The 12,556-nt window shown below is 38.8% G+C and overlaps 2 protein-coding genes across 3 annotated transcripts in view; both read left to right on the top strand.

Annotated features, from left to right (window-relative positions):
• The first annotated feature begins 395 nt into the window (after window positions 1-395).
• LOC110801295 (uncharacterized) lies at window positions 396-5,386 on the top strand. The gene is made up of 3 exons (XM_022006641.2): window positions 396-624; window positions 3,886-4,210; window positions 4,461-5,386. Exons 1-3 carry the CDS (start codon window positions 459-461, stop codon window positions 5,053-5,055), a joined length of 1,086 nt encoding a protein of 361 aa, XP_021862333.2. The 5' UTR covers window positions 396-458; the 3' UTR covers window positions 5,056-5,386.
• Window positions 5,387-9,754: 4,368 nt separating this feature from the next.
• LOC110801282 (uncharacterized protein At5g08430) overlaps window positions 9,755-12,556 on the top strand; it is a 58,425-nt gene continuing 55,623 nt past the window's right edge. The window contains exon 1 of one of the 2 annotated variants that reach the window (XM_022006630.2): window positions 9,755-10,183. In XM_022006630.2, the coding sequence (XP_021862322.1) occupies window positions 10,065-10,183 (119 nt within the window). In that variant the 5' untranslated portion in view covers window positions 9,755-10,064. The remainder of the gene's footprint in view (window positions 10,184-12,556) is intronic. The other variant, XM_056836999.1, reaches the window with a different exon arrangement.

Raw genomic sequence — 12,556 nt, forward strand, 5'->3', positions numbered from 1 at the left:
ATATACTACAGAGTAAACGTTAGGGAAGGCAAAATCTTTTAAATTAGGTGACTTTGAAACCTTAGGTAATATTTTAGAAGATAATATACGTGTGTCAAAATAAGAATCCGAAAATATATCGTATAATTAAAAAATCCTAATTAAATTAAATCATATTTAAAAAAAAAACGTTTGAGATTAATTTTGGTAGTGATTTAATGTCTTTTTTTTTTGGTTCTACTACGAGGAGTTCCCACCGCCTTCGGCCAGGTAATCTCCCGTGGGAGTTTGCATGGGTACCTCGATGGGCAGCATCCCTCCCAGTTGAGATTTAATGTCTCTTTTAGTATAGGTATATAGATAGATACTCGTGCACAGGTGCACGCATGACGTGTCTATTAGGGTTTGTATCTGTCCACATTAACCGTTCAATTTGCAATTTAGAGAGAAAAAAAAGTCGGGGTTTAGAGGGAGAAAATATGGGGTCTCGAGATGAGTCGGCGCCACACCAACCCCTTTTAAGCAGCCTTGTCGTTCGGCCATCCGATAGCGGCGGTGGCGGTGGCGGCGGCAGCGATTACGAGCCAGGAGAAGTTCGCCGTGACGCTCCTCCTTATTCTCGCCCCGATCGTTATCCTGATGAAGGTTCGTCTTCCGTCTATCTTCCAGATCTAATTCTGTTTTTCGGCTTTCTGTTACATGTTTTCTGAATTTTTTAATTTATTGTCATGTTTAGAATGAAATCTGATTTGGATTATTGTTTCGATTTGTGTAACTTTTGGTGAATTGATTTGTTTAATTTGGTGCGCGAAGTGGTTCTTATTTTGCGAATTAGGGTTTTATTCTTTTAATTTTCGTGTTTTTTCGATTTGTGAATTTCGGAATGATTTGGTGGGAGAAGCCTTGTGATGTACCCGTAAATCCGTAATTCTTTAATTATGCGGGTGTTTATCACAATTCATGCTCATTGCTGCTCATAGAATTATGAAATTTGCATTGCCCCCTTTTATAATATTGGGGCGATTACTGTTTTATATCTGCAATTGTGATTCTTTACTATGAAGATTTTAATTGGTGGGTGTGAAATTACGAGGGATGTGTTAATTTGTTCTTTGTCTTCTCAAATTTGAAACCAGCATGTGTTTGCCAACTATTCGCTTGTTTTTATTTTGTGCTAATGGTAAAGTACAGGAGTTAATGTACGTCAATGTTATTTGTAAACCAACATCTTACTTTCCAGTGCCTAACCAGTAACGAGGATGATGTTGTTATGGTATATGAAGTGCCATCATCAACTAAATATCAACTCCTACAAATATTATTAGGATACCTTATCACCTGTATGACCTGTAAAATTTGCATGCTGAATCTCTAATTAGTTAAGATTGCAAGGTACATATAGTGGAAACGAATTGTCAGGGTTGTATAACTTGGTAGAGGCATGCATCTCTTTGAAATCGCGTCAAACAATTGCATGAATACTATACTATACGACCATCTTTTTTTGCATTTCTTCTAATTATACTCAGGGACATTGGCCTTTGTTATTAATCATTTAGATGGAAGCTAATACTTCGTAATAAACATACGTTTTTAGTCAACATGCCCCTCAAGCAAATCTCAAACAACCAACTCCAATGCCCTAGTCTGATGCATTCTTGTTTGTGATCTTCACTTAGTTGTGCCTTTATGTTGTGGTATTGACCACTGGCCAGAAAATGTCATGTCTTATTTTCACAACTTTTGGTGTTACCTTAGTTATCTGGTTCTGCATTTGTTCATAGTTAGCAACTTAGCATTGAGTAGTTGTTACCTTATAGAAGTGCTGATGTTGTTGTTTTCCACCTTTGGGCTGTCTATCTAACATGGTATGCCATATGTTTGATCTCAAAACGTGGTTTTGCTGCATGTATAATGATGAAGGTGAATAAATTTTTTTATTGCGTGTCACAGCTTCAATTATCGCCTGGTGCAAGAGTGTGGATCTTGAGGAAGGCATATATTGTGTGATACGGGTTTTGAATTGGGTTTTGGGGATTCTTTTCCTTTTTATGGTTTTCGAGGGAAATTCTGAATGGGCAAAATCCCTATAAAAGATGCATTTACATGAGTCGGAAACCTGATTCGTTTTTGGCTTGTTTGGTTACAATTATAAATCAAGGTTCCATCTTGTGGGAGTTGAGGTTAATTTTACAACGGTTTAAAGAGGTCTCCTCCGGAGGATTCACCTTGGATTTTATTGGTAGTTGGATGCTGAAAAGCTTCAAGATGGCCATACTGATTGGATTACGTAAAGATGGAACATGATTTCTGATTAATGGTTGAAGGGGTGGGAGTTTATTCGCAGCACCAGCTTTGGTTATAGGGGCTTTGCTGTGGAACCGGCTGGAAATAAAACTAAATCATGTCCATTATGATGCATACCTTTCTTGGAATGGAATTTTGACAAGATTATTTCTAGGATATTGTTTTTTGTTGCTGCCAAAATTCGTTTGGGAGGTACTATTTAGATGGTTAGCTTTGAGTTAAAGTTTATGGTCAATTTTGAGTTAAATATAGTGTTTGGATGGCAATGGAGTTGGTCAACCAGTTTGTCTTACCAATTGTGCAGAAACCTGTCAGTTTATGTCGATTGAATTTTTGGGTGAACATATTTTGGCAGTAGGTTTCTGGTATGCAACTGCAGGAGAAAGAATATGTGGTTTTTCAGGACAGCCCTGGCTACATAACTCTTTAGTCCATTGCTGAAGATTAAGTTTTATGCAAACTAGTAGAATGGAAATCCTGTTTTGTTGCATGTTTATCTCTACCTGTTAAAACCTGGATAAAGGCCATTTTAGGATAGAGTTCTTGGTTGGGGTTTCAAGATGTTTTTTGTCAAGCAACTGATGGCATATTTATTCTCGAATGAGAGGGACATCTATTTTTGGAATTGAAGATGTTCAGAGGATGATTCTTCAAGTGCTATGGCGAGGGCATCTCTTATTTGCTGTCCATGTCATGTTATGAGAGGGGCATCTGATGCGGGGGGATCAAATATGTTTTTTATCGACGTTGGGGGATGATTTTGTCAGCTCTCCTCAAAGGTCCGTCAAACAACTTTGGTTGACAAACTAAGAGAAAAATATTTCAGAGGAAGTTATTCTAGTATCGGAGAAGGTCAAGGCCAATGGTAGGGATCATTTGTATGGTTTGTTCACTGAACAGTAGTTTTCAGGTTTAAGATCTCATTCGGTCATTAAGTGGTCCCAGCCCCGATTCACTGAAATATCTTGCTTCCACGGGTTCAAGATGCTTATTCTTTAGGTCTTATACTCTTGAATTAGCCTTTTCTCATGATTTTCTTTGGAAGGTTTTTTGAACCAAGCCTTCAGGAGTTTTAGGTTTTGTGCTTTTAGCATTAGTCTCTTTAATCGTAGTTTTCACTGGTCCCGTTGTCTGGAGACAGCTTATTGTGCTAAAGTTCTCTGGTTTACCTCTTTGGTAGAAATCCTATCTTGCGTTCAAAATGATGCTTCAGTTTAGATATTTGTAATTCGCATGTATTCTTGCTTCAGAACGTTTTGGTGATATGGATCATGTTAGACCTGGAACTAATACATTTCCCTGCTGGTATGAGGTTAAAATTGACGGTTCTATTTCTGGATAATAAACATATTATTTAACTCGGGCTGCTTGTTTGAGAAGACTGGGACTGACCATGTCATCTTAGAGTCTTTTGATATACTACTACTGGTCGGAGGCCGTTGATATTACTGTCTCCAACCAAGTGATATGTGGGCTGTGAATCATGATCCATCTGCTAGTTTATATGGACTTTTTAATCTTCTTACCATGATATTAGTCGCAGTTCATTTCAACATCACTAGTGTTGTTTTCTTGTTCTCCTACATACACTTTCACCAGGGTATAGAACACGGGCGGTTTCTGGTTCTCCTGTGCGTCGTAGAGATGTGGATCGTAGATATAGTCCTGCACCCATTGATCGTTTGGATGGTCCACCTCGGCATCGTGGATTTGGGGGTGGCAGAGAGAATTTGAGGTCTCCTGGTCGCTACCGTGACTTTTCGCCCCCTCATGCTCGAGGAAGGGGTGGTCGTTCATTTGGAAGAGGATTCGATGGTCCTGGTCATGGTCCTGGAGCAGTCAGAGGTGAGGGAAATCAGGGAATGCATAAGAACAACCCTAATGTGCGTCCGAGAGAAGGGGATTGGTACTGCACAGATGCAGCGTAAGTGCTTTCAGTTTCTAGTCTTTCTATCCCCAATCCGGGTTTTGCACCTGTCATTTCCCCCCTTTCTTTCAGTTTCCTGTGTGTTGGATCATCAACCATCCATTGCATCGTTTGATGTACTTTTATTTCTTTGTTTTGTGTTATAATCATTCTATTGAGTTGGATGGTTGATATGGTTCAGATCTTATGTTGTATTTTTGAAGCAGTTCTCAGCAACTTACTTTTAATCATCTTTTTGCTGTCTCAGGTGTGGAAACTTAAACTTCGCTAGACGGGAGTACTGCAACAACTGTAAAAGGCCCCGTTATGCTCCTCCTGGAAGTCCCCGGAGGGGATATGCTGGCCCTCCACCCCCTATGGGACCCCCACGGCGCTTCCCAGGCCCACCAATGGATCGTTCACCAGGCAGGTTTGGTAATGGATACAGATCTTCGCCTCCACGCGGGTGGCCTAGAGATGGGCCGAGGGACTTTGGACCTGGTGGTCCACCTCCAAGACACGAAGGCAGGTTTCCTGACCATCACCTTCGTAGGGATCGGTTAGACTACCCTGATGAAGATTTCAGGGACCGTGGCAAGTTTGACAGGCCACCACCACCAGAATGGGGCCCACGTGACCATGCACGAGATGGCTTTTTGGACAGGAAAGGGTATGAGAGGCGACCGTTATCTCCTCTTGCACCTCCACCACCACCTCGAGGGCGATGGGCTGATCGTGATATGAGAGAGAGGAGCCGCTCCCCCATGAGGGGTGGGCCACCACCCCGTAGGGACCCTTACATGGAAAGGGGAAGGGAAGACAGACGTGGGGTTGGCCGAGACCGGATTGGCAATGTGTATTAGAATTTAGAAATAGACAAGACTTGGCGCCTTTAGCTGTATTAGCTGTTATAATAGATTCGGTTTCTGGTTTTTGAGTAGAAATTGTGAGATATGAGTCTGTTCCTGTTACCTCTGTTTTACCAGGATCTAGTGTGTGTGGTACAGTTGCAGCTTCATTTTAATAGTTGGGTTTAGTTACTACATTCATCAGCTGCTGCATTCAGATTTTGTTATTTTCATTGAGGTTAAGTTGCTGCATTTGGATGAATACCCAAGTATATTTTGATCGAAGCTGAATATTGTCTATGTGAACATACATGTGAATTACGTGAGTTTCTTAGTTTGTTGTGGACTTGTGGCCTAGCTTGTGACTTCGTGTTGAATTGTTTAAGCCATGGCTAGATCCCCTTTGGATAATCTATGAGGCTACGAGTTCCTCAATCCTAATCATACTATCGAACTTCTACTGCTCTGTCGACGATGAAATGGAGCATGTACATACATCATTATTGGTGTAAAAGATTTGGTTTTTGCCCGTGTTTTCTTTTCACCCAAGAGAGTACGAAATCTTGTACCCTTTCCGAATTCTCATGCCACCTCCGTCTACCAATCAAACATATACGGAGTTACAGCCTCTCATACCCTTCTGACGTTCCCGACATACGGTGCAAGATCAGAAATAGCCAACAGAACCGCAAGTGCCTCCGATTGAATAGGGCTAACAGAGAAAATCTTTACTGCCCCTTCCTTCACCATGCATCCCTTTGACGTGACTCTCCACCCAGCTGCAGCCGCCCACGTTTCCATGCCCCATCCGCCTCAACCAGAAGCATCTCCTCTCCCACAATGCTCCCACACCCCCACCTCAAATTCTTCGGGACAGCAGCAGGCTTACCTGCAGTCACCGAGCAATGGGACATTGATCCCCACCTTCCAACCCAAACACTACTAAGCTCAAGAATAGTTTGCGAAGCCTTCACCCCCTTGAACACACACTCGTTTCGGAGCTGTATACTCCATAAGATAGACACAAAGACATCAATACGGTTGACCTAGTTTCCATCTTCAATCATCATCAACCGAATAAAATTCGAAACCCAAACTCGAGCTACGATTCCTTGGGAAACTCTACTGTTAATACCCAACACACTCGCCTTTCAAACCCGCATCGAGATTTCACAATCCATAAACAAATGTTCCAGAGACTCATCCTTTTTTTGGCACAAAGGACAAAATCCAGGGACATCTATTTTCCGTTTTACCAAGTTAAGCCTTGTGGGGATAGCATTATGCAAGATTTTCCATATTAAAATCTTCCACTTCGGCCATAAATTACCTTCCACCACTTCTTCCAGAAGACCGACTCCGTCAGGGTCAAGGTGTTACAAATACGGAGTTGGGTTAACCACCAATGCACATCAAGGGTCAACAATTGTCCTCAAGAACCAACACAAGTTCTTCCGGCGCATTTTGTCCTCATTCATGCACACCCTGGAAAACTTCCCAAGAGGTCACCCATCCTAAGACTACTCGCAGCCAAGCACGCTTAATCGTGGAGTTTCTTAGCATATGAGCTCTCTAAAAGAAAGATGCATCTTGTTGCTATGAGTAGTATATTAAATTCCATTAAGCAATCATGAGGGGTATTACAGCGAATCCCCTCTTTAAGGGAGAATACACTTTACATAAGGCTCCTCGCTCCCATTAATGATGATGATCTTGTCGAACATCCCCCGTCCACGCTCTTCCTGAACCACTATTCATGATATTTAGCATTGAAGATTTTGCTTACCAGTAGGGTCGGTTGAGATTGGATTCTCCAGGCTTCCTTAAACAAGAGTGCGTGATTGAGGGACTCGATGTTTCGGAGCCCTAATCTGTAAGGTTATGAACAATCTAATAGACATGCGGAAAAATCCTAAATTGCCAGAATCCAAATTAATTGCCACATAATCAATTAGCATAATTTTGTATACATACTATGTGATGCGTGCCTTTCCTAGCTGCTCCCGAACCAAACAAGAACAAGTACATAGCTCCAAATGTCGCCCCTCCGTAGATAGTCCACAACACTTTCGGATCCGCCTTAGGTTCAACCAACTTGGATATCGTCTATGGTATTATGCACTCGGGAACTCACTATATGTGATAGGCAAGAGTATTGAATATTATGTATTCAAATTGTGTATTTACATTTATGACCATGGGTTATATATTTATAGGAGAATAGATAGTCGTATCCTACTAGAATTAGGATAGAAAAAACCCTTAGAATTAGGATTTAGGTTAATAAAAAACTCTTAAGACTTTAGGATAATCCCAAACAGTTTAGGTATTAGGATAGTCATAAAACACTTAAGTATGTAGGATTAGGAAAACGGACAGCTTGTGGCCCAAGTTACTTGCCGTGCAAGTAATCTTGGCGCCCAAGCTTTCTTGCTACCCACACCAAACTCGCAGCTGTTGCTGCTGCCCCACGCGTGCCTACGCTAGGCGCTGCTGCTGCCTTGTGTTCGGCTGGCTACCCGATGGCTTGCTGCTGCCCACGCGTAGCTCGCAACTCATGCGCTAGGCGCTGGGCCTAGGGGCGGGCTTCGTGGGCTGGCTCGCTTGCTAGCCTGTCGCTCGTCTTGCTTCCGATTTGTTTTCCTATTCGAACAATATTTACGTTTTCGATAATATTCCCGATTCTGATAATATTTCCGTTTCCGACAATATTTCCGATTGCGATAATATTTCTATTTCCGTTAATATTTTCGAAATGAACCACATTTTCGTTTGCGGTAATATCTACGACTTCGATAATATTTACATTTTCGTCATGAATCATATTTCCGTTCCCGCAATATCTTCGTTTCAGACACATATTCTCGTTTTTTCCTTTTGATGGTTTGTTTACTAAAACCAAAATCCATCATTTTCGAATATCCATAACTAGAGTATTTACTGAACATAATATTCGTTTAAGTACTTGATCCATTCACGTACTATTTGTGTGACCCTACGAGTTCAGTCAAGAGTAAGTTGTTGCATTAATATTATTAATTCCACTTGAACTGAAGCGGCCTATAACTAGGCATTCAGATCACTTGATTTCGCTGAATAATTAACTTGTTTAATTAATGCTGAACCACATTTATTAGACTTAACATTAAATGCATTAAATGTAACTTGGACCAATGACATTATTTCTTTCATAATCCACCAATGTTTTTATGTTCTTCAAGGAGAGTGGACTTTCTCCAATAAATGGGCCTCCTCCCCCTTCCTTAGCCCCCACCAGAATTTGATGATAATGGATCGCAACTTATTTTGAATACTCTTTGGCAGCAAGAAAATGGCAAGAATATGGCCTGCCATAGCAACTAAAATCCCATCAGGATTAATTTTTCCGCTTGTGACAGGTGAATGAACTTGCAGGAACTAAGCTTTTGAGAGACTTTCTCCACAATATATTGGAAAACACCTATTGACCTACCATCTACATCCATAGGGCATCTCAAATAGGTCCCCATCTTCTCCTTATTGTGGACACCTAGGACCTTTCGAAGCACCCTTTTGAACCTAGGGTGAGTATTACCTGAAAAAATAACTTGCCAAAGCTATTACTTCGTATATATTTGACAAATATTAAATCAAGTTCTGATTCTTATAATTGATCTGCCAACTAATAATCCTAGTAGGCTACTTGCACTAGGATTTTATCTTAACAATATTACATGCTATTGCACTACTTGTACTCCCACATACCAATGATGTCTTAACCTAGTGGTTAAGACTGAAAGCCTATGTACAATAGGTCTCAGATTCGAATCCCCACCCCATTTGTAATTTATATTACCCTTATGGCTCATTCGCACCAAAAACTTGTACGAAGTCGAACCTAAAACAAATGTATTCTAAATCTGTTACACTGTAACTTTTTTTGGTGTAATCGTTCACCAAAAGGTCCAAAACACTTATTGGTTAAAAGGAGGAGGGAGGCTACATCGCTGGTAACCAGCGACACAATTACCCCATACCCGGGGTAAAATTGTAATTTCCGCTCAAGAGTTGAAAAGTCAAACAAAGTATTACGTATGGGCAACAATGACAGTAATTAGTACAACAATGACAGTATTTTAATACAACAATGACAGTATTTATGCAAACGATGACAATACTTATATAACACTTGTATACATACTTTTGCTCATTCATTTAATATACAACACTTTTATCCATTCATTTAAGTGGTCTCTTTACTTTTTATATTTCATTACAGTTGTATACATAGTTTCCTTTTTTTTGGGTGATTGTGACAGTATTTTAATACAACAATGACAGTATATATACAACAATGACAATACTCATATTACCAATGACAGTATATACCAAGTTAGCAACAATTTTTTACACATTTATTTAAAGGTGGGCCATTTTCCATTTTTTTTTTTTTTTTTTAAAGGTGGGTATGGGTAATTATATCGCTGGTTACCAACAATGTAGCCTTCCTCTTAAAAGGAGTATCGGTAAAAAAAAAAAAATACGGAGTTATGTTATTGTTGTAATCCGAGTTTGTAGACATATGGAAAAAAGATTGCCAGTCTCTAATTAGACTGTCTCACACTAATGTTTTTTTTTTTAAGGAAATCTCACCCTAATGTTAGACCGTACCTAAAGTTGTACTCCGTACTTCGTATGTAATTATGTATGGTAAGATGAGAAGGAACAATATTTTACAAAATTTGAAAATAACAGAAAAGAAAAATAATACGGAATTACGGAGTAATAAACAAATGAGTTTCTCTCTCCTCAAACTCCAAAACGCCCGCACAGTCTTTCCTCCTCCTCCTCCTCCTCCTGTTAAATGCCTTTGTTAGCTTTGTTTTAATGTCGTTTCATGTCTAATTCGTCCATATACACCTCACAATTCCACTTGAAATTCGCATTATCTTTTCAAAATTCCACCTAAATTCTACTTGAAACTCGCATTGTCTTTTCAAAATCCAACTATTTCCACAAAAGCCCCAAAATTCAGGGGAGAGAAAATGGGGAAAAAACCGAAACAAAAAAAGTCGACCTCGAATAGAAGGAGAAAAGAAGAGGTTTCGGAAGATTGGTGTTTTGTATGCAAAGAAGGTGGAGATCTCATTCTCTGTGACCACAAGTAAGACCTTTTTCTTCTTTTTAATTGCGATTATTTGCGTAATTATTTACTCCGCATTTAATTTGTTGCTTTTAATGGGTTGCTGAAACCTAGGTTTTGAGATTAATTAATGGCTACTTTTAGAATGTTCTTTCATTGTCTATTCTGTGTGTTTGCGTAAGAGAGAGAAAACTTTTCCATCTTAGGCTGGCGACCTGGCGTCACAAGTGGTGTGATTATTATTTTTATATGGCGGGAAATAAGGTGTGATTAACTGATTAATCTTCCTGATTAATATCCCCACACGGCTACACTAGTCCCCACATGCACATATTCACATGGTTTTTTTTTTTTGAATAATTTGACGAGTTATATTTTCCATTTTTTGGTGTGTTTTTCTATTTTATACTAATTTTTATTACCATCTGTATTTTAAAAAGATATTTTTTTTAAACGGCTGTATTTTAAAAAGAGATACACTTTCATTTCTTTGACATACTTTGGTTCCACTTCCAATTATATTAATATTTCTCTTTCTTTTATAGTTCCTTCACTTGTTCCCGTCATCATTTTACTATAATAAATAATTCACCAACTACCCCACTTTCATCTTGTTTTAATAAATTCAACTCACTCTCATAAAATTATGTACCGATCAAAGTGTATCTCTTTTTAAAATACGGAGGGACGAGGGAGTACTCTTTAAATTTTGTTAGTAGTCCCATGTTGATCGCACACATATTAAGGAAGAAAAGTTGAGTTTGATAAGATAATGATGTAAGTGGGGGTAATTGTCAATAAAACAATATAGAAAAATGAAAACACAAATGGAGTATAAAAGTTACTAAAAATGAATTATTTATGATTTAAGTGGGCTCATAGAGTCATAGGAAAGTAAAAAAGTAATAAACAACTTGGGAGTGAGTGTGAAAGTTACCAAAAATGGAAGTATGTGTAACACCCCAAAATTTTGGACCTTTTACATAATCAAAAACCCCGTTTTTATTTCATAAAAACCATCGTCCAAACCTAGGGAGTGTCACTACTACATTTATTCTCCTTAGAAAATAAATGCAAAGCAACAAAACAATTTAAAACCATTAAAGTCAAACTTAACTAAGTGGTCTAAAGGTGGCCAATAAAATATTACAACCAAATCCCGTAAAATAAATAACAAATCCAACTTAGACCGAAATAGAAATTGTCTCTTGACTAGGTGGTTATTCTAAGCGTCTCCTCACTCATAGCCAAGTACCTTTACCAACCTGCAAAAATAAATAGAAAAGAGACAAGAGAGACAAACTCCCAAAATCAGATAAACTGAGTAATTCCAACTCCATCCCGTAAAATAAGTAATTTTAGTTTGAAAACGTTTTGAGTATATAAAATAAATAATTAAACAACAAGTATCAATTTAATAATCCATCATTAGTCTTATCACATAAGATCAATATTAATTAAGTGAGGGAAAGAGAACGCTAAGGGTCGCGCGTAACTCTTGAGAATGGCCAAAGTAAGATGATTGAGTACAGAATGTCCCTAGTGTGCACACCCCTCACTAATTTACTATGGGTCTCCGCGACCGCGCACCGATAGAATTAGGAGGAAGACTAAGCAGAAAGTTTAATACAGAATAATAGAAACCTACTAGAAGCCTACCGGGTCTCCACTAAAGTGCACCGATAGAACAACATCTAGAAGGGCAACCTGTTCCTAACCCTTACGGGCTTTTCCCTCTGAGATTACACTTTACGTTATTAGTATTTTGATTAGGTTCGAAACATAAAGTATACGTAGTCACAAGAGCAAACATTATGGATTAATCATCATTTTAGTCTTTCTTATCTACGCCTGTTATACCCATGAGTAATCAACCAATTATATCCAAGAGTAACCAAACAGTTCCTGCCATACAAACCATTAGCAGCCACCCAACATTATATCTAAGTTACCTAATTCACAATACACAATACACAATACTATCACTATAATCCGTAAGACATAAATCATAATCTCCATAACATAAGTACGTAGTATACAGTAGTTCAAATAATATTTCCATAGGACTACCAATATAAGAAATGCCCATGAATTCTAATCGTATAGCTTATATAAACAACACTTAGTCTCCCTAGCACATAATAGCACATAAACATGTTCAAATATTTTTCCTAACGGGATCTAAAGATGATGGACATTGAAAATTACCTTGCGTGCGCGAACTCCAAACTAGCTAGTCGTTTCGATACGTGTTCTCTAAGTACCCTTCGTCTACAAATAATCATATAAAGAAATCCTAAGTTAGCAAACGACTAATATCCGCAGTTAATTGGTCTGACTTAACAATATCACTCTCATCTTGCTATGATCTGCAAACTCTCACTTTAAAGTATT

Source organism: Spinacia oleracea, chromosome 2, assembly GCF_020520425.1.
Source record: "Spinacia oleracea cultivar Varoflay chromosome 2, BTI_SOV_V1, whole genome shotgun sequence".
NCBI classification, from domain to species: domain Eukaryota; kingdom Viridiplantae; phylum Streptophyta; class Magnoliopsida; order Caryophyllales; family Amaranthaceae; genus Spinacia; species Spinacia oleracea.